Source organism: Pinus tabuliformis, chromosome 2_2 (genome assembly GCF_031772625.1).
Source record: "Pinus tabuliformis cultivar Carrire ecotype Pingquan chromosome 2_2, CPIR1, whole genome shotgun sequence".
Classification (NCBI taxonomy): domain Eukaryota; kingdom Viridiplantae; phylum Streptophyta; class Pinopsida; order Pinales; family Pinaceae; genus Pinus; species Pinus tabuliformis.
In genome coordinates, this window is record NC_142300.1 from 149,963,932 (window position 1) to 149,989,397 (window position 25,466).

Genomic DNA, 25,466 nt, shown 5'->3' on the forward strand with positions numbered 1-25,466 from the left:
AATGCATCTACCACTATGTTGTGCTTCCCCCGCACATATTCAATATCAAAAAATCATGTATCTGCACTTTGCTGACCCATCTCTGCTGTCTGTCATTTAGGCCTTGCTGCCACATGAAATGGCGAACACTGTTGTGATTTATCTTCACCTGAAATCAATTCCCCACCAAATACTGTCTAAATTTTGTCTAATGCATGCATTATGGCCAACATCTCCTTGTCGTAAATGGAATACAAAAACTCATGAGCTAGAAGTTTCCTACTCTCAAAAGCAATGGGGTGCCTATCTTGGGACAAGACTGCCCGGTCCCTACACTTGATGCATCACACTCCGATGTGAAAGGCTGAGAAAAATATGGGAGTGCTAACACCAGACAACAACTCATCACCTCCTTGATGCGATCAAACTCTGCCTGAGCTCCCTCTGTCCACGCAAAGGCGCCTTTCTTCATTAGATCAGTAAGGGGTGCTGCCAACTGTGAGAAGCCCTTCACGAACATTCGATAATAGGTACAAATGCCCAAAAATCCTCTCAATGCTGTCACATCTTGGGGCTTTGGCCAATCTCGAATGGCCCGAATCTTCTCCTCATGCACCTTGACCCCTTCTGCATCGATGATGTGTCCCAAGTAAAGCATCTCTATCAATCCAAACTTGCACTTAAACATCTTTGCGTAGAATTGTTGCTCCTCCAATATATGCAAGACTATCTCCAAGTGCTACAGGTGCTCCTCCCATGTCCTGCGGTAGATCAAGATGTCATCAAAGAATACCAGTACAAACCTCCTCAGCTGGCCTCGAAACACATGGTTCATGCAAGACTGAAAAGTAGCCGGTGCATTGTTCAACCCAAAAGCCATGACCAGGAACTCAAAATGTCCATAATGACACTTGAAAGTTGTCTTCAAAATGTCCTGCTCTCTCACCTGAATCTGATGATACGCTGACCACAGATCTATCTTAGAGAAGTACTTGGCCCCTCTAAGCCCATCCATCAACTCATCAATGCGTGGAATGGGATACCTGTTCTTTAGCGTCTTCTTGTTGAGGGCCCTGTAGTCAATACACATGTGAAGAGTCTCGTCCTTCTTCTTCACCAGCACAACTGAAGAAGCAAACAGACTAGAACTCGGTCTGATGTGACCCAATGCCAACAACTCCCATATGGCTCTCTCGATCTCATCCTTATAGGCCTTGGGATGCCTATAGGGTGTGGTGATGACCACCTGCACACCACGCTCCAACTCTATATTGTGCTTAAATCCTCTGTCAGGTGGTCATCCTTGTGGTATATCTCCAAAAACTACCTGATATCTATCCAGTACTACTTGTATGTTCGGATGTGGTGGTGCGGTTCTTCCCCCAACCTCTAAAATCCTCAGCTCTACTGCCCATGCCTTGTCTCCATGCCTCAAATTGGCCTCCATCTGGTGAGTCGAATTGTCGGAGGGGGGTACGAATGCATGCCCCTAAGAACCACCGGCTTGCCATCTGGCCCAGTAAAATCCATCACCAATTGTTTCCAATCAGTGGTAACCCGACCAAGGGAATACAACCATTGGACACCCAACATCACATTGGTGTCTGATACATCCACCATGAAAAAGTGGTCTGTCATCGAATAGTTCCCCATAGTCACTGTCAGAGCAGGAACATATCGAGTGCACTGCATAGTCTTGTCCCCTAGTATTAGGACTGAAAACCCCTCAAACTCTGTAGTGGTGATGCCCCTCCTTTGGACCATCTGAGCATCAATAAAATTGTGGGTGGCCCCACTATCTACCAAGACTAAGACACGCTGCCCCTGCACCATATCTCTAATCCTCAAAGTCAAGAATTTGGGAATCCCGCACAAGGAAGCTAGGACTCCCCCTGCTGGTGCGAAGGATGCTCCTCCCTGAGGTGGTGGTGGTGGTCCTTTCCTTGCTGGCTCCTCGCTGTCTCCGCCACCAAACTCCAACTCCTCATCATCCTCCTGATCACTGTCTGAGAAGACCTCGATGTAATGGGCCTTGCTTGCTGTGCACCGATGACTAGGTGCCCAAGGCTCACGAAATGTAAAGCATAACTTCTCCCTCCTTAGGTCTATCATGGTCTTGTCATCAAATTGACCATGCCCTTGGGTTGCTCTTTGCGCTGTGGGTGCTCAAGTATCACTTCCCTTTTGAGGGTAGGGAGTGCATGCAAGAAATGGAGCTCGAGCCTTGGGGATGGCCCCCTGCAAATCTTGAGTGCAAGACACTGCCTCCAAAAGAGTAGATGGTTTGCGAGACTTCACCAGTCCTTGCAATGGCTCTGTCAATCCCTCCACAAATGTGTATACTCTCCTCGCATCTGACAAATCAGGCACCATGATTGAGACCCTCAAAAACTCCGAGATATAATGCTCCGGATGCCTTGTCTGTCAGAGCTGGGTCAACTCTCTGAAGTGAGCCTCTGGATCCTTCTGATCAAAGTGCTCCACTACTCTCCGTGTGAAATCCTCATAGGAGGTCACGCTGGCATGCCCCAGAGTGGACAAACCATGAAACCACCAATCGTGTGCCTCCCCCTCCAGGTGCAATGTGGCCATCTTGATGGCTTCTACCTCTGTCATTCGATTCAGCTGGAAGTATGTATCTAGCTTCTCCACCCAAGCACGTGCTGTGCACTTGGAAGTGCCATCATATGTAGGGAAATACATTTTCCTAATAGAACGATGTAGCTCATAGTTCTGTATACCATAGCCTTTCCCCTTCTCGTTCTGCTTGAGTTTGCAAAAGTCTTTGAAGGTCAGAGCCTCTCTGAAGTTTGCCCCCATGGACTGCCACTCCTGGAAATGCTCCCCCATCAACGATGGATCCTCACCCCCACTCGTCTCTCCCTGCGCCAAAGGTATAAAAGAGGGTAAATTAGCTCGCGTTGGCTCGCTCGAGGATGGCCACTGCGGAGTGGGAGAAGATGATCAAATTGTTGAGAGGCCCTAGGAGTCTCTCCAACTACGAACTCCCAGTAAGTGCTTCACTCTGGTTTTGCATTTTGATCTCGTCCTGTATCTCCTTCTGCCCCTTTGCCAAATCGCTCAAAGCCTTCAAGAGGATATCGAAGGCCATCTCTTCCCTGCTCTTGGGCTCACCCATATCTTCTACTACTACAGTCTACCCACGATCCTCTGTGTCTAGAGTAATCTCCAACGCCCTTTCCCTGCTCTGGTACCTCTTCCTTATGTAAGTAATATCTTGTCGGTCTTGTTCACTCATAGAAATTTTCCCTGCGGCTGAGCCATAATCTAAGCTCTGATACCATTGTAATGTTCCAAACTTAAACAAACAATGATATACAAAAGCAAATTCAATTTATGCACAGAAAATTTAAATGGTCAGCAAATACTGAATACACAACAGAAATGAGAACCAGTTGAGTCATTTTATTTATGAATGGAGCAAGTACAATAGTGTGGGAAGAGCACCTAGGCTTGCCTCAAGGGCAAGCTAGATAGAATCCAAGTGTCAACAAATAATCACAAATGCTAGAGAGCAATTGCTCCTCTAAAGCTTTGCGCTGTCTCCCATTAACTACAACTACTGGCTGGAAAGGAGCTGCAAGAAACCCTACCTCCGGTTCTTAAAAAATGATGAAACTTCAGCCACAAGCTCCTTGGTCAAAACCCACAAAAAACTAGAAAGGGTTTGGCCTAAACCCAACCTCCCAAATTCAACCTTCTCTATGGCCTACGCCCTCCAAACAACTCTAGAAATACGACCTGCAAGAAATGGCCACAAAGTATTCCTCCAAGTTCTGAAAAGGGAGCAAACTTCACCCCGAATAACTCCTCCAACCTCCATGGCAAAGCTCAACCTCAAGGGCTGATACTCTACCCACCAAATGAGCTCCCAAACACTGCCTCTGCACTAGCCCAAGTAGTGCGAAAGTCACACTGTCAAACCAGAAGCTCAATCAACTCCCAAACTCCCCCAAAGGCTGACAATCCTCCTTAGCTTCTCCTCCACTAAATCTCACAACAAAACTCCACTGCTCAGCTCCACAAACAACTCAACCTCCTCTCTCACTGCGTCCTCCATAAATATGCACCACGTGGAAGGAAATGCTACTATTGGAAACCACAATGTGATTCTCCTCCTAAAGAAATGAAGGAAACCTTCCTAGGGTGGCACTTGAAGTCCCCCGAAGAAAGGGTGAACTCTTTGCCTGAAGAACTCGTGCTAAACAGCTAGTGACTCAGCTAAGCAACGCTCACAACCAAGAGAAATCGATATACACTCCTGAATGAATAAGAAGAGGAGGGCTTCCCTCCGTATATAGTTTTCGTGGGGGACTTTTCCCTCCATTTCGTCCTCCATCGTGGCCTCCACTTAACCAGCACCATGCAAAAGTTATCCCCCTTCCATGCCTATCGAACTAGGGAGTGCGTAATTCCCTAGTGAGGGTGGCCCCCATGTGTAACTTATCTACAAAACAAAACATCTTCTCCAAGTCTAATCTTCTAATAGCATCGAATGGGGTCCACTAACTCCAAAATTGGCCCCATAATACAGAATTAAATCTTGTCCCAAAATGATTTAGGAAGGGACATGTGACATGACATTATAGTAAGAGGAAGAACTAATTTTTTATTACTATAAACACGACCTTTTAGTGAAATCAATAGATCATGGTATCTTATTTCAATGGTTGCTACACTGAAAGACCAATTATGCTCTCTCATCATTGGGCGTTATTTGTAGAGTTGTTCTATAGGGAAGCATCCTTGAGGGTGGGGGGTGTGCCCCCACATTTCCCATGCTTTGGGGATGGGGGGATGGTTGGGGAAACGTTTTCCCATGCACCCCTTTGGGGGAAACTTGGAGAAACACACGAGCAAACATTTCCCCAGTGTGGTAGACACATTTCCCCAAAATGTGGATGTTTGGGTGCCCCATCCTCCCCTAGAAGGGGTCACCAGGGTTAATCCTCTCCAGATTTTTTGCCTTACAACTTTGGGGTGAGCTTGGTGAAACATATGGGGAAATGTTTCCCTAGTGTGGTGGATGCGTTTCCCCAAAATGGGGATGTTTAGGCACACAACACCCCCCCCACAAAGTAGAAGCGGTTACCTAGGCATTCCTCTCTAGAGTTTTTGTCTAATAACACATGAAGATAGAACAAAATAAGGGATAGAGCTTTGAGGAGTCTAGGATCTTTGTAATTATTGGTGATATTAAATTCTATGACGTTGGACAATCTCCTTCGTCTTACCTTTTCTATCTTTTTTCCTAAATTTTTAACGTTACCATTAATTGTTTCAGGATGTTTGTGAGTGGCTCCAACCTTGTCAGATTTCAGATGGAGAAAGTAAAATTTCATATCCCATTCAAAATTAAGCAGATTTAACAGTTTTTAGGATTTCAGGTTTGGCAGGATTATAGCATTTCTATTGGATTGGACAATGATAAATTTGGATGGAATGAATTAATGGTAATGTTAAAAGTTGAAGTAAAAGGATAGAATAAAAATTCAACAAACTTAGCAATTTTCAGGATTTCAGGATTGTTAGTATTATAACATTTCCACTAGATTGCACAATGATGAATTTGCATGGGATGAATTGTTATTGTTGGGATTTTATCACTATTATTTTTATATTTTATAATTTTAGAGATGGGGACCTCTATGCTAGGGACCCTGACGTCACCCATACCCCCTGAATTTCCCAAAAAATTGGGGGTGCTCCCACATGCCCCCCTTGTGTGTCTCCTCGCTCTCACACTCTCTCGTCCCAGTAACTTTGTCTTACATGGGTTATTTGTTTGCTGCTTGATACATCTATCCAAAAATCAGAATGATTTGTATCATGTGAAGTAATATGTTTGGCTTGATATTTGTTAATATTTTAGGCAATTTTCTATCTACAGGCTGCTTATGAGAATGCTCGTGACGATCTTATGAGAGAAGTCAATGATTCATGTTGTGATCTTATTCCAAATGCTATTTTAGAGGAATGGAAGGACTGCAAGAAAGGTATTCATGTTTTTTTATTATGTTTTTGGTAATTTGTTATCTATTCATGCCTTTATTGTATTCATCTTTAGAACTGACTGTTATCTTACAAATTTACTTCACAGTCTTAGAGATACCGGCACTTCAGAAAGATTTCAAGTTCATTCTTCTACCTGATTCTCGGCCAAATGTTCCAGATGGTAAGTTACTATTCTATGAAACAGCTCAAAGCTCCAACTATGGTATTGTGTTTCATCATCATATATGATAGGTGGACAATTTTTAAGGAGTAGTTTACATGCAATCCTTACAAATTCCATTACTTTTCCATTTTGCACCTGTAGGTGACGATTCTTCTTACTTTATCAAAGAAAGGATGCTGGCTGCAGTGAAGGTTATTTCTAGCAAGAAATACAAATACAAAATCAATTGCTTTCCAAGATTTGGTTTTTTGTTTACTTTCTTGGACAGTGCAGCGAGTGGTGGGGCAGTCATGTGGTTGTAATATTTAGGGATATAGTTTTTTCTATAGTATACATATGATATTGTTGTATGAATAAGTTTGTGGATATGAGGATGGATAGTATAGCTTTCATGTTTAAAGGTGGCCTCTCACTGAAAACACCATTAATTATTTTTGAACATAAATCCTCAGGTCTGTGTCCTTTTACATCAGCTTATGAATTTTATTTTGAGAGGCACTCTGCCCGAAGATCCACCATCAAATCTTATGAAGGACTTGCCTGCCAGTTCCAGGGCAAAACGTGCTGGTGTTGATACTGTGGCCCTAAAAGTTGGTGTTCCAGTGAATTTAGGTGAGTTTTAGTTGTTTAATTTCCAACGTGCAATATAGGTGTATATGCTCGTTTCTAGTTGCTTGCAATATCAATCTAATAGATGTGTGAGTGAGTAGCTGAATGGTTTCAATTGTGGCAATGCAATTTCAGGTGATGCGATTCCTTGCAGGATTGCATTTGAGGAAGGGAAAGAAATACATGTCTACATGTTAACAGTGGTTAAGGGTGCATTTGGATGGCTGCTTCTGGCTGAGAAAGTCCTTGACAAGCCCCATCATGGAGTTGTCATTGCCATAGCTCCATTAGTGGGATTAAAAGTAAGCTCAATGCTAGCGCACAACCTTTTCATTCCCATTCTACAATTGTATGTGACTTGTGATCCCTCTGTAATAGTAAAAGGCCATATCTGAGGTTATGTGTGATCTCCTTATTGGTCCTGATATTATGAAAACTTGTTAACCACATAATCAGAGTGTTGTATAATTGCATTTAACTTGGGTTGTATTTTGCAAATTTTATAAAGATATTTTGTCCAAAAAAAATGACATCATTGAAAGTGTTTTCTTTCCAACCTAGCCTTCTGCAGATATAAAAAGTTCACACATCAGGAGTAGGCTGCACTAGAGATTGGCAGGAAATCAAGGGTTAAGAAGGATACCACAAAATGCCACCATCTGAGAGGATGTTCAGAGTTTATGCCAGAGTAAATAGATGTGAAGCAGGTTTCTTTTCTAAGTTAAACAAACATATTATCACTAGTTTATAGTTATTCTACTGTCAGATTTATAATTACAATTTTTCACTAAAGAAATACACTGAAAGCATACTTTAACCTAATAATAAATTAAAGCAAGCTGACGTTAACCAACTCCTAGTGTAGTGTCAAAATATCCTAATTGCCTTCTTTAAAAATAACTTGGGATAGGATTCAATGATTTACAATGTGACAAAAGGAGAAGGAACGAGGCATTATAACCCTGCCCACCCTTACTCCCCCGGCCCCCCAATGTTAACTAACTCCTAGTGTCAAAATATTCTAACAGCCTTCTTTAAGAATAACTTGGGATATGATTGAATGATTTACAAAGTGACAAAAGGAGAAGGAAGGAGGCATTATAGCCTGTGCCACCCCCACTCCCCCTGCCCTCCTTTTGACAACATTGTGACGTTCTGACATAAAGCCTTGTGACATTCCAACCTAGCCTTCTGCAGATATAAAAAGTTCACACATCAGTAGGGTTCACGAGAGATTTGCAGGAAATCAAGGGTTAAAAAGGATACCACAAAATGCCAACATCTGAGAAGATGTTCGGAGTTTATGCCAGAGTAAATGGATGTGAAGCAGGTTTCTGTTCTAAATTAAACAAACATATTATCACTAGTTAATAGTTATGCTACTGTCAGGTTTATAAATACAAATTTTCACTAAAGAAACACACTGAAAGCAAACTTTAACCTAATAATACATTAAAGCAAGCTGACGTTAACAAACTCCTAGTGTCAAAATATCCTAACAGCCTTCTTTAAGAATAACATGCAATAGAATTGAATGATTTACAAAGTGACAAAAGGAGAGGGAAGGAAGCATTATAGCCTTTGCCACCCCCCCACCCTCCTATAGACAAAGTTGTGACATTCTGACATAAAGCCTTGTGACATTCCAACCTAGCCTTCTGCAGATATAGAAAGTTCACACATCAGGAGTAGGGTGCACGAGAGATTTGCAGGAAATCAAGGGTTAAAAGGATACCACAAAATGCCACCATCTGAGAGGATGTTCAGAGTTTATGCCAGAGTAAATAGAGGTGAAGCAGGTTTCTGTTCTAAATTAAACAAACATATTATCACTAGGTAATAGTTATGTTATTGTCAGATTTATAATTACAAATTTTCACTAAAGAAACACACTGAAAGTATACTTTAACCTAATGATACAATAAAGCAAGCTGACGTTAACTAACTCCTAGTGTCAAAATATCCTAACAGCCTTCTTTAAGAATAACTTGGGATAGGATTGGATGATTTACAATATGACAAAAGAAGAAGGAAGGAGGCATTACACCGCCCCGCTCCCGACATTAACTAACTCCTAGTGTCAAAATATCATAACAGCCTTCTTTAAGAATAACTTGGGATCGGATTGAATGATTTACAAAGTGACAAAAGGAGAAGAAAGGAGGCATTATAGCCTGCACCACCGCCCGCCCTCCTTTTGACAACGTTGTGACATTCTGACATAAAGCGAAGCTTTAAGAACTTTACTTTTGTGCGGGGCTCAATGAAAATGTCAGCAACTTGATTATTTATATAATGATAAAACACTTCAAAGGGTGTACTTTTGAAGAAACTTCCAAATGAAGTGCATGTGTAAATCAATGTGTTTTTTGTGTTGATGTTGAACAGTTTCTTGGCACGCTGAATGGCACTCTGACTATTGCAGCAGAGAGTGGTCAGACATTGTTATTGGAATTCAAACTTTGAAAGGATTTATTGAAGCCAAAGAACATGACTTACACGAAATGCTTTTCATACTTTATTTTTTGTCTAGAGGAATTGAGAACTAGGTTGAGGTCGTGCTGATGTGACACGAAATTGATTCCGACTACTACCACTATAGCCGTGCACTGCACATCCCCCAAGCATGGCACACGGGCTAGGCGAGGTTTGATCTGGTTACGCTGCAAGGAGTGACTTAACAGTACACTCTATCACCAACTAATCTACACCCTTGGAGGCTTCTTGTTACTCTACTTTTGAGAAGAAAGAGAAAGGTATTTTGTTTCATGCAAGCTCGAGTGATACCTTTAGAGCCAAGGTTGAAAAATTAACTAGCTAATATACTTTTGATCATGAGGGTTATCAACCCAATGGAAATTTATAAAACCAACCAACATAAGAGACCCCCCTGCATTGTATCATATACCAAACTAAATTGTCCCTGAGATATACCTAAGTATCCTTTTTGCTGCTTTGTGATGGATTTTGTGGGGTTCTTTCATGTACTATGGACTCATGGAGGAAGAGCAAAAATAGTGTCATGTTCCTTTTTCTGGTTTCCCTTGTGGTGTGGACAAGATGGACCTCTAGGGTTAGAGGCAGCTAGGTCACAAGAGCAGGTTTACCCCATCCATGGGTCGAGGGGACTCTGGAGGGGTTTCATGCGGCTTTAAGGAGTTTCTATGGGATCAGATGGCATTCATTTGGTATATTCCATCATTCGCACAACTTGTCTTTCATTTCGTTGCATTTCGACAATTTTTGAAACTAGGGTTATTATTGGGCCTAACTCAATTAATTACACTTAAGGTGACATTTTGGGAGGAATACTTGATGGAACACCTTAGTGTAATAGCTCATTGGAACGAAAACGAAAATATCTACAGGATGAGATGGTGGGAAGTGACTTTTAGTGGTCTAAGGAGGGATGGTGGCCGATTTACCATTTTCCCAAATTAAAAGGGTATTTTAATTAAAATTAATAGAGTGAAAAAGCACCAAGTGATTAAAATAATAATAAAATAAGACTTCTAGAGGGGTCCATTAGATATATAAAAGAGGAGGAGGGGACCATTTGGGGACATCTTGGATTTGTGCATTGTCTTTGTTTTGTGTGAGAGGTTTGAGAACATAGTTCTCTACTCCAGTAGCCCCAGGATGGAAACCCTAGGGTGATTCAATGAAAGTGGGCGGGTGATTCAATGAAAGTGGGCGAGAACCCATTCTCCCGTTGGTGAGTTCATCCAGAATTCACAGGAGAGCTTAGCAGGTGTAGTGCAGTCAGTTGGAGAGGGCCATTACAACACTGGAGCAGATTCTTGAGGCCAAATTTTTCCATCTCAGCTATTTTAGTTGTATCAGCTTGTAAACCCTAGTTTTCTATTATAAATAACGCTGAGATTATTTTTGTTCCTTTTATTATTATTTTACGGTGCTCTATTTTTTACAATTTTACACGGCAATGTTTTGTCAAATGCATGGAAATTTTATTTGAAGCATTTTGTGAGTTGAAATTCTAAGAATTTGTCAATTTTTTCCATTTGGGTCATTACAATGGTATCAGAGTTGTGCATCTCGCCAACCTGAGGGTTTATTGTAGAACAACCTTAGAGAAAATCAAGGGTTTCAATTGTTGAAGATTTCTTCGTGCAGTTCGTATGAAATTGTCTCTGATTTAAGTGTTCAACAATTTTATTTCAAATTGTTGAATCAATAACTGGTCTTGAGATTGTCGCTTGTGTATTAAGTATTCTACAAATTTTTGGATTAATGTTGGCCAAATAGAAAATGGTTCAAATTTTTTATAAAGGGGCCCATCACATTGTTGAAAGATCGATTTACAATAATATCATGAAAATAAAATTTTGATAATCGAAATTAGGGAGACGCCGTGTGCTGCAAATTTTCCTTGGTCGAGCACATTATTGGCAAGCCTGGCGCACATGGAAAGATAGGATTGCCTCTTCCGAGCAAGTGTGGAGCACAATGCTGAAATCTCTCCATCATTCTGAGCATGAATTTGCTGCCAATGTCGAGCCCATTCAATAACCAAAATCACTATGTCCAGTGGGCGATTTAAAACTCCACGTAAACATTTATTGGCACCTGAAAAACATATGGTTCCAGATCTGGGCAATAATCTTCAGTTTTGAGGATCGATTCCATTTGTGTCAGGTCATTTTTCGTCTTTCCGCGAATCAGGGTTCGCTCCTGCAGCTGTGGGTTGAGTTACAATTGTCTTCAGTGGTTTGAACTGCTCTTGAGAGGATCGGGTTTGCAATTATAGAAGTCATCAATTCATTGAGTCGAAAGCCTGTGCACAGCTGTTGGACGGTCGAAATCCCTGGATTGGGGGCCAAAGTCTTGTTTCTTATACACCTTTGTGACACGTCCAAAGATAATTCTCCTGAGGCAATGCGAATTTGATTTGGGTAGGTGAAATTGATTAGGGCGGGGTCGCATTATTCATGGCTGCGGCGTCGAATCAATTGGAGGTGCAAGCAATGGATGTCAGCAGCAACTCGTGATTGAGTTAGAGCGATCACACGGATCTCTGTAGTTGCCTGCGATCATATTGTTCGTGTTTGTGGATAAGGTGGTCACTTCTGGCATCAACAAGATTGAACAGTTAGAATGTTGACACTGCCGCCGATACATTTCCCTGCCAACATATTGTAATGGGACGGGCCACAATTGTGTTTGTGCCAGCATGTAAGTTGACGACCAATCAACAAATTCATGCGTTGCAGCGTGTCTTGGCTGGTTGAGCGTATAGATTGACCAAGCCCTGTAGCAACACAGATTCTGTGCGTATGCATAAAACAGTGCATTGATGCTTTCAAAATTTCCAGATTGTGGTAATCTATAGATACTGGTGCAGAAGACAAAATTAAAGATGTTGGGTACCACAATGGTCTTACTATGCACGGTGCTATAAAATTGAGTGTACTTGGGAAGATGATCGAGTCTGCATTCTCCTTCAATAATTGAGTGTGTTCAGAAAGGGCTGAATTTGTCCATCTGTGGACTAGAATTAGCACTGGAGTGGTTATATCAGCAAGGACTGATATCTCACTGCCGTGATATTTAGGTTTATGATTTTATCTCATACCATAATCCCTGCTCTTAGATTAATATTGTATCCAAGTATGGAGTGTTCTTTCCTGAGTGCAAGATAAGATTGTTAGGGTGATTTGATAAGATTGTTAGGATGATTTGAGATCTTGGAACAAAATATCAAGAGACACCTACAACCTACCTTAGAGAGACTACATTTTATTGGGATATTTCAGCACTTTGTTTGATTTTTTTTTACTAGGTGATAGAGTTTATTTAGTAGTTTGTGCAGCTAGTATACCCCAGTGCCACATTACAACTCTTGTAACTTCACATGCTATGTAACGATGTCAGAGCTTAACACTTTTTAACCAACCTTGTATTGTTGTGCAAAATCGAAGACCTTAATAGGTGAGCTTGTAATGTCTATATGTTGTTGGTAAGATTATTATGAGTAAGGGTTAAAGAACACTGCTGAAACTTGTGCCATGTATATGAGAGGTCGGTGTATTAAGACAATTGGCCATATCATTGTGATATCATTGTATACTTTTGTTGTGCTGTTAGTCAAAGTCTTGTATGAGTCAATCTTGATATACTTGTCATTCTTCAGTTTCAAGCATGGATCAGACCTTAATAAACTCCCTTAATAAACTAGTAGCAACCATTAATAGAACCTTTTCCAAGGAGATGCTCACTGTGCTACTGCAAGAGTTGTTGATTTGGGGTAGCATCGGATGTGCTCTAGGCCTCAATTTGCAGGAAGGCTTAGACACATGCATTCTCCACTACTTAGAAATCGTTTTGGGAAATTCCTCCCGGAAACAGTTTTATTAAAATAATTAATTATTTTAATGGGACCCTAAGTCTAAACTTAGGAAACTAAAATAGTTAATGGGTATTAATCTAAACTGTGGGTGGAACTTCTAGAAGAAGGTAGAGATCAAGTCAAATGATCGTAACCATAATTAGGATCTAATCTGGGCTGTTGATTGATCAATGAGAGGAATATAAGAGGAGACTTGATGGGTACTTGGAGAACACACTAGAGGCATATACTCAGTTACTCGAGTCAGATCGATTTTCTCACTGGTTGAAGTTCGGCAAGAGAAAATTGAATCAGAGGGAGAGTTGTAGGTGAGAAAGGAAGAGAGGGCATCAACATATTGAGAGAGTGCAAGGCAACAAGACTCAGAGCAGGAACAAGGTGACGCAAAAAGAGGCCGCGCAGAGGCACTTTGATGTAGAGCCTATGTGGGCAACTTGACGCTAAGCTAGGGAGAGCAGTTTGACGTAGAGAGGATCAAAAGGATTCCGGGGAAGAAGAAGTGCTTCACCTGGGGTAGAACTTGGTCAAGAAGTGTCTGTAAAATTTATCATTCCTATTTTTCTGGCTGTAATTTGGACATGAGAATTTACCGAAGAATAATAAAACCCTCATCTGCTACACCGGTTTTCCCACATTGCGTTTTCCCGGGGACGATTGTCCAAAAATAATTGTGTCATTATGATTGTATTTGTGCCACTATTTTTCCTTGCATTTACTTTCTGCAATGTTTTAATTGTGAAGACTGCAGTAGAATTTATTTCAATATTTGTCGTAAGAATACTGTGGATAACTTATTCAAGAAATAATAAGTAGAAGAAATAATATTAATCATTGTAGTAGGATTTCTATTTAGAATTTTTCATATGGTATCAGAGCTAAAGGGAAACAGAAGAAAGAAGTCAGAGGAACCAACATTGAAAGGAGAAGGGAATTCGAAATTCCTGCAGGGGCATAAATTCGAATCTCCTAGGGGATTGCACAGTTCAAGTGAAGAAGATTGGATTTCGTGGGAAAACTCTCCCTGAGTGAGTCAACAGAGAGGTAAGTCTTTCCAATCGAAATTTGTTAGTGATAGAAGGAACAACGCAGCGAAAGATTCAGCAAGGAGGGTTGTCTCAGATGGGACGTAGTTTTTCCTGTAGTAGTTATTGGGACAGGTTAGCGTCAGAAATTGGCACAATACAGATACTCTAAGTGTCTTAGATTCATCTACCAAATTAGATGAAGAATTCGCATGCCTAGCAAATTCAGCATCAGTGGATGTTTGGTACATTCATAGCGAGGCTTCAACTCATCTGACTGGAGTACGAGAACATTTCTCGAGCTATCATGAAGAACAAATGGACTTCCAAATAAGTATGGAAAACATAACAAAATGTATTCCAGTAGGGAGAGGCACCATAGCATTTCAGACGGAAGCAGGGACCAAAATACGAGCCACCAATGTTCTGCACGTGCCAGGATTAGGAATGAACTTGATTTCAGTGTCCCAGTTACAGGACAAGGGATATGATATATGCTTCTTAGGAAAGAAAGTATATGTCAAGCATCCAAGCTGGAAGAAGAAAAAGCAAATTAGGATTCGAAGCAACGATTTGTATAGGTTGCAGCTTGAATCACCAATGGCACTGATAGGAAGCAACTGTAATGGTGAAAAGGAGTGAAATGAATTATGGCATAGGCGAATGGGGCACTTACACCATGGAGCACTGAGGATTCTCAGAGACTGTTACAGGGGTACTAGTCCTTAATAGTGAACATGATAATTTATGCAGAGGATGTGTGCTAGGGAAGTACGCTAAAGCAACTTTTTCCATAAGTAACAATAGAGCAGAATGTGTATTAGGATTAATACACTCAAATATCTGTGGTCCTATGTCCACAAGAGCTCTTAGGTATGTACGCAGAACAATGGGATATGGGTTGAAGTACTCCCGAGTGGAGGACGCCAATTTGAATGGGTTCACTAATGAAGATTGGGCAGGTAATTCAGTTGCTTGCTAAGAGGGAGTTTTAATTTGGGGTAGCATCGGATGTGCTCTAGGCCTCAAAATTTGCAAGAAGGCTTAGACTCATGCATTTCCAATACCCAGAAATCTTTTTGGGAAATTCCTCCTGGAAACAATTTTTTTTAAATAATTAATTATTTTTAATGGGACCCTAAGCCTAAACTTAGGAAATTAAAATAATCAATGGGTATTAATCTAAACTGTGGGTGGAACTTCTAGAAGAAGGAAGAGATCAAGTCAAATGACCCTAACTATTGATTAGAATCTAATATGGGCCATTGATTGATCAACATGATGATTATAAGATGAGACTTGATGGGCACTTGGAGAACACACCAGAGGCAGATACTCAGTTACTCGAGTAAGATTGATTTTCCCACTAGTCGAAGTTTGGCAAGAGAAAATCGAATCAAAGGGAGAGTTGCAAGTGAGAAAGGAAGAGAGGGCATTGACATATTCAAAGAGTGCAAGGCAGCAAGACGCAGAGCAGGAACAGGGTGATGTAGAAAGAGGAAGTGCAAGGGCAGCTTGACGTTGAGCCAGGGAGAGCAGTTTGATGCAGAGAGGATCAGAAGGATTCGTGAGAAGAAGAAGTGCTTCACCTGGGGTATAGCTTGGTTAAGAAGTGTCTGTAAAATTTATCATTCCTATTTTGTTGGCTGTAATCTGTACATCAGAATTTGCTGAAGAATGATAAAACCCTCATCTGCTAGATTGGTTTTCCCACATTGGGTTTTTCCGAGGATGATTGTCCAAAAATAATTGTGTCATTATTTGTGCCAATATTTTTCCTTACATTTACTTTCTGCAATGTTTTAATTGTGAATACTGCAGTAGAATTTATTTCGATATTTGCCGTAAGAATACTGTCGATAACTTATTTCAGAGACAATAAGTAGAAGAAATAATATTAATCACTGCAGTAGGATTTCTACTTAGAAATTTTCACAAGAGAAACCACAAAAAGAACATGAGTTGGGACACAAAATCCATGCATTTGGGACAGATTTGAAATTCACGAGGGTTACAACAAAGGCCCTCATCAAATTGGAGGAACTTGATTCACTCCTCTCCAAGGTGTATCAGTTAGATGGGAATGGCTTTATTTGGGCTCTAAAACTAACCATGCTTGCCTTAGTACAACCCAAGTATTTGGAGCACCCTGGTATAGGAGTCAAACTTCTAGTTGCCTCTTGTTTCAGTAGTATCATGATGCTAACTGCACCTATACCCCCTTACAGTGATGGCATTATGAGGAGAGTCTTCAAACTGATATTGGAGACCTTTCGAGATTTGGACAACAAAGAGGGCCCTACCTTTGGAAAGAGGCTAGATATTTTAGAAGTCATGGCCTTGGTTAGATCTTACGACCTCATGTTTGAGTTGGAGTGTGACGACTTGATCCTGCAGATGTTCCAATGCTTCTTCAGCATTAGGAAACATCATCCTTACATAGTCATAACACACATGTAGTCTAGTTTGTCCTCATGTATGGGAGGCCATGATGTCATTTGCAGGAGGTTATTGGCCATTTGGAGGGAGGAATAGTTGGTTTCACTTGTTGCTTATGAACTAGCCGAAAGGTTGGTTGAGCAGAACATTGGGCACTTCATGAGATGGTTGACCCAGATAGAGTTGCAATGGATTTGTTGTGACTGACCATGCAACAAGAATGAGCTGAGGAGGAAGGGTCTTTGCTTCATCTGCAAGGAACCTTAGGGCCCTAACCACTCATGCTTGAGTGATGCAGGGGAGATGGTAGAGGTAGAGCAAAAGGAGATTCCTTCTGACTTTCAGGAGGAGGATTCTTCTTTAGGTGAGTCCATGGGTCCATATGAGGATGCTTCTGAGGAGCATGAGCAGTCAATGGACCCTATGGGAGACATTCAGGGTGATGAGTCGTTAGTGACAATTCAGCATGAGCAGCATATGGTGGAGCACGAGTCAGCTGAGGAGGATGATATGCATGGGATGCATGATGAGCCTTTTGTGGAGAGCCAATTGGAGGGTCATGTTAATCCCATGATAGAGGAGGATGAACAATCATCTTTTTGACCAACCATTGATGAGGAGTAGAAAGATGCATAGACAACCAATTGGGTGGTAGTATTTGCAAACACCTGTCTTTAGGAGGTGTTGGAGCCTGACAAGATAGTTTTGTAGGAGGCTAGTAGACCGAAGGAACATGGAGTCTTCGGACAGATGAGAGAGGATCTTTGGGAGATGGTGGTGCATCTATCTTTGGGCCTACCCACTGATGAGGTGTAGATAGGTTTAGTGGCATCCAATAGAGTTGCAGCGTTTCCAGGAAGCAACCCTCTCCAGGAGTACATAAACAGGGCGCGCAACACAGTTTGGCCATTTGTACCCAGTGTAGGGAGAGGGACGGGATATTCTTGGTGGATTTTTTCGGTTGACCACACCGAGTAGCATGAGTTAAGCGTGGACCAACATCAACATAGTAGACTTGTTCTTCTCGGACCACAAGGTCTCATGCTACATATCCTATAGGAGGAATCAACAATACATCTCCCAAACCACAAGGTCTCACGGCACACAACCTATAGGAGGAATCAATACATCTCCTAGACCACAAGGTCTCACGGCACACAACCTATAGGAGGAATGAATACATCTTCTAGACCACAAGGGCTCACGACAGACATTCTACGAGCAATGGTCCATAATATGATGCTATGTAATCAGTGCTCCCTCTCTCTCAAAGAGGGGTTCTCAACAACTCCAAGTTGTTCTCTAAAATAGTGAAACTTCATTCAGGATAACATTTTTGTCAATACATCGGCGACCTGCTCATTAGTAGGTACTAGGAACATATTCGAGCCTCACAACTCCTCTCTAGACAATATTCCAGATGTAATGATATTTGATTTCAATATGCTTTGATCTGTCATGGAACACCAGGTTCTTAGATAGCTTCACACAACTTTGATTATCATAATAGATAATAGTCGGCTCCAACATTTGATCAAATAAATCAGAGAACAATTTTCGAAACCATATAGCCTCACAACATGCCACATTGGTAGCAATGTATTTCACTTCTGCTGTACTCAGAGCTATAGAGGTGTGTTTTCTGCTAAACCAAGAAACCATAGTGGAGCCCAGACTAAACCAATATCCAAAGGTTCTCTTTCTATCATCAGAGCTACTAGCCCAATTGACGTCAGAGAAACCATACAATTGCCAATCCCCATTAAAAGCATATATCAGACCATACTCAATGGTACCTTGTAAGTATCTCAATATGTGTTTAGCTGCAACCCAATGTACATGACAAGGCTCAACCAAGAATTGGCTCAATGTATTTACTGCATAACAAATATCAAGCCTGGTGTTCACAAGCTAATTCAGTGAGCCAATCAACTTGCGATACAATGTAGGATCAAACAAATCAGAGTCATTGTCTTGGATCTTCTTCAAATTCATCACCATAGGAGTGTCCATGGACTTGCAGTCCATCATGCCAAATCTCTGAAGAATAGTAACGATGTACTTGCCTTGGCCTACAAAGATCCCATCAGGTTTTTTCCAAATTTCCAATCCCAAATAGTAATGCATGAGGCCAAGATCCTTCATCTCAAATTCGGAAACCAACAACCTCTTACACTGAACAATCAATACTTCGACTCCTGTTAGAAACAAATTGTCTACATACAATAAAAATATCAGGGGTTCACCATCAGAAACATTGAAATATAGATTTGGATCAACATTGCTCTTCTTGAAGCCAAGACTGAACAAATAACCATCAATGCAAGATTACCATGTGCGAGGGGCTTGCTTCAGGCCATACAAGGCCTTCTGCAATTTTTAAACATGTGTCTCTTTATTGTGGACCTCAAACCCTTGAGGTTGTTCAATATAGACTTCTTCTTCAATGACAATATTCAAAAAAGTTGTTTTGACATCCATTTGATGCAACTTCCAACCCGCAATAGATGTAAGAGCAATAACGGATATAATAGATGCATACCTGGCAACGGGAGCAAAGGTGTCTCCATAATCCTCTCCCTCTTTCTGGGAGAATCCACGAGCCACAAATCTAACCTTGTATTTTTCAATACTTCCATTAACAACATGGTTTATCTTGTAGATCCATTTTGAAGGCAACGGATTTATCCTCGGGTCTAGGAACAATCTCCCAAACAACGTTTTTCAATATGGATTGATATTCTTCAGTCATCACTTCTTTCCATACTTGTTCTTCAATAGCTTCTTCACAGGATAATGGTTCAAACTCAATGATCTCACATTAAGGCTATATAACCAAAATACTTCTTTGGCATCTTGATTTCCATAGAAGTTCCATGCGTAAAGCAGGAACTTTGACTTCCTTCATTGTTTTCTATAACTAGGCTAGTCTCTTTCTTGTCTCAGCTACAGGGGCTTCTGAAGATTCAACAAGTTCATGATCAATGTCTTCTACATGTGGGTCTTCATTCATAGGTTCAGGTTCTTTGGACCTTGATTCCACATTCTTTGGGGCTACTTGTACTTCATCATTAGAGTCCAAGTGTGAACCCTTGGACTTCTAGAATGCAACATCCTCATAAAAAATAACATCCCTACAAGTCTCAATATATTGTTGCCCTGGAATATAGACCTTCAAGGCATTTGAATTCTCATTGTAACCAACAAAGATTCCCTTCTTTCAGAATGGTCCAATTTTTATCTTTTTTCTTTGGGAACATGAACAAAAAAAGGACAACCAAAAATTCTTAAATGTTCAACATTTGGTCTCTCACTTGTAAATATTTCTTTACGAGTCTTGTAATCCAAAATTCAATGTGGGCACTGGTTTTGATCGTAGATTCCCCAAAGAAACATACGCAATTCTTGATCATGAAGCATGCCTTTGACAACTTCCATGATACTTCTATTCTTTCTCTCTGCAATTCCATTTTGTTTGGGATAGTAGGGAACTATCATCTCCCTCTTAGTTCCGACATCCCTAGAGAAGTCAATTAATTCCTTTGATACAAACTTCCCACCATTATCAAACCTTAGAATCTTGATTCTTCTTCCTATAGAATTTTCAACCTGTGCCTTGAACTCACAAAACTTCTCAAATACTTGATCCTTTGTCATGTGCCCATTTTTATTCTTCGTCATAGTACGACTGGGATGGATTTCTAGGACAGGGGATGGCTAGGTCAATGGAGCAGGTTTATGTCATCAAGGGTCCAGATGGAGTTTTGAGGAGTTTTTATGGGATTTGATGGCATTCATTGGACATATTCCATCATCAGCACAACTTGCCTTTTGTTCTGTTGCATTCTGACAACTTTCAAAAATTAGCATTATTATTGGGCATAACTTAATTAATTATGCTTGAGGTGGCATTCCGGGGAGATTGATTGATGGAACACCTCAGTGTAATAGCTCGTTGGAACAGGAACGCGAAGATCTACATGATGGGACTTTCGGATGGGAGTTTCATTGACCTGAGGAGGCATGGTGGCCAATTCACTCTTTTCCCGCATTAAAAAGAATATTTTAATTAAAGTAATAATAGAATAGAAGATTCTAGAGGGGTCCATCAGATCTATAAAAGAGGAGGAGGAGGCCATTGGAGTACATCTTGGATCTGATATTGTTTCTTGTATGAGAGGTTGAGAACCCGGTTCTCTACTCCAGTAGTAGCCCTAGGATGGAAACCCTCGGGTGATTCAGTGAGAGTGGGCGAGCACCCCTCTCTTCCCTTGGTGAATCCATTCAGGATTCACAGGTTGCAGTTTATTGGTTTTCAGTTTGTTTTGGAGGCCGATTGTGCCATTATTGTAGATCTATTTGTGGTCAGTATCTTAGCTATCTTAGCTATTTTGTTATTCCAGCATTTAAACCCCACTTTATATATTATAATAAAGCTGAGATTGTTTCTACTTATCGTGTTATGGAATTGCATGCATTTTATTTGTTATATTTTACATGGCAATCTTCTATTTATGAGTAGAAATTTTATGTGAAGGGTTTGTTCCAAATTTTTTAGGACATTACAGTGGTACCAGAGTTGTACGTCCTGCCAGCTTGAGGGTTTATTGCGGAACAATCTCGGAGAAAATTTCCGATGTTGAAGATTTCCCCCTTCAAGTATCCGATAATTTTGTTTCAAATTGTTGAATTGATAATTGTCCATCAAGGTGTCACTTGTGTATTAAGAGATTGGGACATGTTGAAATTACCAAGGTTGTAGAAAAATAATAAATATATATATATATATATATATATATATATATATATATTTATTGGCAAAGTTCATTACATTGAAATTCTAATGGAACCGACTAGGAATTTCAGAGGGGTCAAAATAATTATTGAAGAGCCGCCATCGAATTTGGGGCCAAACCGTGAGCAAGTTTGGGGCCAACATTATGAAAGATTTTGGTGATTGACAATTTTATTTTGTGGAGGGCTAAGTTCCATTTTAGCTTGATGATTTAGAAGGCAAAATACCGATGATTTGGTAATTCTAATTAGCAATTAATTAGGAGGGTTATTTTTCAGGGATGCAGGCCAAACACGATTAAAACCATTCTTTCCCAAGCTTCTATTTGGCGGGTCCGGGCAACATTTGATTGGTTGCATCGCACACAAAGAAGGGATGTTACCACGTTGGTGTCAGGTCTTTTGGAGCTAAATCGTCGAGATTTATTTTGTTGAGCAACGAAGTGAATCGAATTCTCTTTGCACGAGCTACCTGATCACATCGACACTGCAAAGGCCACCAAATGGCTCATCATTGTGGCCCGATCGACTGAGGTAATAGTCATTGTGGAATCGCTTCTTACGTCCAGTTCACTTGCCACGACGTGCATGTGCCTAAATCCCTTGTGCGCTAGTTCGTGTGTCATTTCGACAATGCTTGGAGGTCGTTTCTTAGTCAAAGAGCAACTGTCATGCACTAAACATTTGCCAAGTGCAGGCCAAGTCGCTTGCTACAATAGTCAAGACCAATTAAATTGGAACGAGAAGTGAATTAGTTCCAAATAGTATTTTGAAGCCATGTGTGTATTTGGAATTGATCCGAGTTTGTGGACAAGTGCAATGTGTACACAGTTGGAGAGTTCATTGACTGGATTGAATCAAAGTGGGTAGAGCACAATACTATGTTATGGTGGAGCCAATCTATTGAAGTCACTTGGCAGAGTTGTGAATCTCTCTAGCGCAACAGTGTAATTGAAGCCAACCTGGGCACGTGAACCATATATCGGTCCTAGGTGAGCAGTAATACACGCTGGGAGTAATATAGCAGAGATCGAAGCCATGTCCAACTCATTTCCTGGATGAGTTTGTTGGCAGTTCGTATCTCTATTATTCATTAGAACAAGGTGGTGTGGATCGTAGCAGAGATTACTGTATTGGTGTTGTTAAAAGGGAACGTGATTAAGAGTGCAACTAGTTTGAACGTTCAGGAGTTCATCAAAATACCTTGTGCAGACTTGAAGTGATACAAAGACAACCAAGTGTGTAATCTGATTGTGGATCGATTTATTGCATAGCTAAATCAGAGCATGTGGGTAATGGTAATGCTAATTGGGCCTTTTAGAAGTACGATAGATTGATGAACCAGTGTGCCTGAGTGTTACTATAGCAAAAATCATGTTGCTAGCCTAGAATATATGTTCTGACAATTGTATGTACCAATGTAGCTGCTAGTTGTATGGAAGGTGTATTGCAGAGGGTTACGTACAACTAAATGTTTTTAAATGTCAAGTGATTGAGCAAAAGTGCCCAGATTATCATCATGTTGTTGAAGTTGGAGCTGTAACAGTCGCTAGGACACACAGAGGATATCCAAGATAAAGGAAACAATCACTTGTTGTAACTAGGTTCCTTTTGTTTATTCTCTATTATATATTTTTTGGTTAATTCATTAGTAGAAGCCATGTCATGTTCAATAGTACCTTGCCCTATTTATGAGTTATAAAAAATAAAAAATGCATGCCAGTCTGGTTAGAGATTGGATCCTCCATATATGCGCCAGTAAATGTTTGTATTTAGCCCCAAATATTATATTTCACCTACATTATCAGCCTCCATGTATTCATGTCAAAGCCATTTTCAAGTTGAGTCATAGTCTTGATTGAGTCAAAACATCGTTGAGTTGTTGGTGGTCATCATCTGCCATTATCATTGCATGGCCTTGTAAGTGTTGAGGGTGGGAAATTTGTCGGCCGAAGTCATGCATAAAACAACTTGATATTCTTGTCATCATTGAGCCAAAACATGGATCAAACTTTTATAAACTCCTGTAACAAACCAGCAACAAGCGACATACCCTTCTTAAAGGGGATCTATGCCATTCTTCAGAGAGAACAACCAAAGGATGTGTAGAAAGGGCAGGAAATAGGACACAAAATCCTTGCACTTGGGACAGATCTAAAATGCATGAGGGTCACTTGGAAAGTTCTTTTCAAACTTGATGAACTAGATGCACTCCTTTCCAAAGTGAGCTAGCTAGAAGGGAAAAAATTAATGTGGGCTCTATGACCAGGTATGCTTGCTCTCATACAACCCAAGTTCTTGGAGGAACCTTGTGAAGGGGTTAGACTTCCAGTTATATCTTGTCTCAGTCACATCATGAGACTGACTACACCTATACCTCCTTTCAATGATGAAGCTATGAGAAGAGTTTTCAAGCTGATAGTAGAGACTTTTCAGGACTTGGACAACAGTGCAGGTCGTACATTTGGGAAGAAGCTTCAAGTTTTGAAAATTATGACCATGACTAGGACATATGAAATCATATTAGATCTAGAGTGTGATGGTTTGATCCTACAGATGTTCCAATGCTTCTTCAGTGTTAGGAAACATCATCCTGACACAGGGATAACACACATGTAGTCCATCTTGTCATCATGTATGAGAGGTCGTGATGCCATTTGTCAGGAGTTGTAGCCTCGATTGTTGTCTGTTTGGAGGAAATAACAGTTGGTCTCATTTGTTGCTTATGAACTAGCCGAGAGGTTGGTTGAGCAGAACATTGGGTTGTTCAGGAGAAAGTTGACCAAGGAGGAGCTGCTTAGGTTTGGGGGATCATGTAGCAAGAATGAGATGAGGAGGAAGGGACTTTGCTTCATCTGCAAAGGATCTTGGGGACCTGACCACTCATGCTTGAGTGACACTGAGGATATGATAGCAGTAGAGCAAAGAGATATTCTCTATGTCTGTCAGGATGAGGACTTTTCGTTGGACGAGTCCATGGGTTCATATGATGATACCTTAGAGGAGCACGAACAGTTATATGGAGTTGATGATAGTAGCCTTGATATGCATCCATGTGTGGTAGAGGAGTATGAGGAGCAGCTCATTGTCCCCATGTGGGAACAAATTATGGCATAGGCGAATGGGGCACTTACACCATGGAGCACTGAGGATTCTTAGAGAGACTGTTACAGGGGTACCAGTCCTTAGTAGTGAACATGATAATTTATGCAGAGGATATGTGCTAGGGAAGTACGCTAAAGCAACTTTTTCCAAAAGTAACAATAGAGTATAATGTGTATTAGGATTAATACACTTAGATATTTGTGGTCCTATGTCCACATGAGGAGCAGCCAAAGTCATGCATAAAATAACTTGATATTCTTGTCATCATTGAGCCAAAACATGGATCAAACTTTTATAAACTCCTGTAATAAACCAACAACAACAAACGACAGACTCTTCTGAAAGGGGATCCATGCCATTCTTTAGAGAGAACAACCAAAGGATGTGTAGAAAGGGCAGGAAATAGGATACAGAATCCTTGCACTTAGGACAGATCTAAAATGCATGAGGGTCGCTTGGAAAGTTCTTTTCAAACTTGATGAACTAGATGAACTCCTTTCCAAAGTGAGCCAGCTAGAAGGGAAGAAATTAATGTGGGCTCTATGACCAGCTATGCTTGCTCTTATACAACCTGTTAGCGCTTGAAATTTCACCTCAGGCTGAGAAAGGTAAACTCCAAGGCAACATCAAACCACTTAGCTTCGTAGCTAGCCCTACGGGGCAGGAGAGGGCTCTCTCCGGTCTATCTCGGTAAAGATCTTCAACGGGCGAAATAACCAATAAGGAAACACTGATTTTAGGCTAGTAAACTGATAAAAAGGTTTGAATTGGGAAGTTTTAAGATTTTGGTGGAAAATTAGGGAAAGGCAATTCTGGGTGCAGGGATTGGACACAGTTTTTGCAGGGGGTTCTTTGGGGCAAGGTAGGAGACTGTACTGATGCCTTTGAATTAAGTGAATGGATAGGAATGACAGGTGAGGAGCTAAAGAGAGCAAGAAACCTTCAAGAGTTC

At 40.8% G+C, this 25,466-nt stretch overlaps 1 protein-coding gene across 3 annotated transcripts in view; it reads left to right on the forward strand.

The window, feature by feature from the left end:
• The window catches only part of LOC149191873 (protein TRANSPARENT TESTA 9-like), a 488,249-nt gene that overhangs the window by 338,206 nt on the left and 124,577 nt on the right, over positions 1-25,466 (forward strand). For all 3 annotated transcript variants that reach the window (XM_089404399.1, XM_089404398.1, XM_089404400.1), the window contains exons 15-19: positions 5,891-5,996; positions 6,101-6,175; positions 6,320-6,369; positions 6,631-6,790; positions 6,923-7,089. In XM_089404399.1, coding sequence (XP_089260525.1) covers positions 5,891-5,996; positions 6,101-6,175; positions 6,320-6,369; positions 6,631-6,790; positions 6,923-7,089 — 558 coding nt within the window. The remainder of the gene's footprint in view (positions 1-5,890; positions 5,997-6,100; positions 6,176-6,319; positions 6,370-6,630; positions 6,791-6,922; positions 7,090-25,466) is intronic.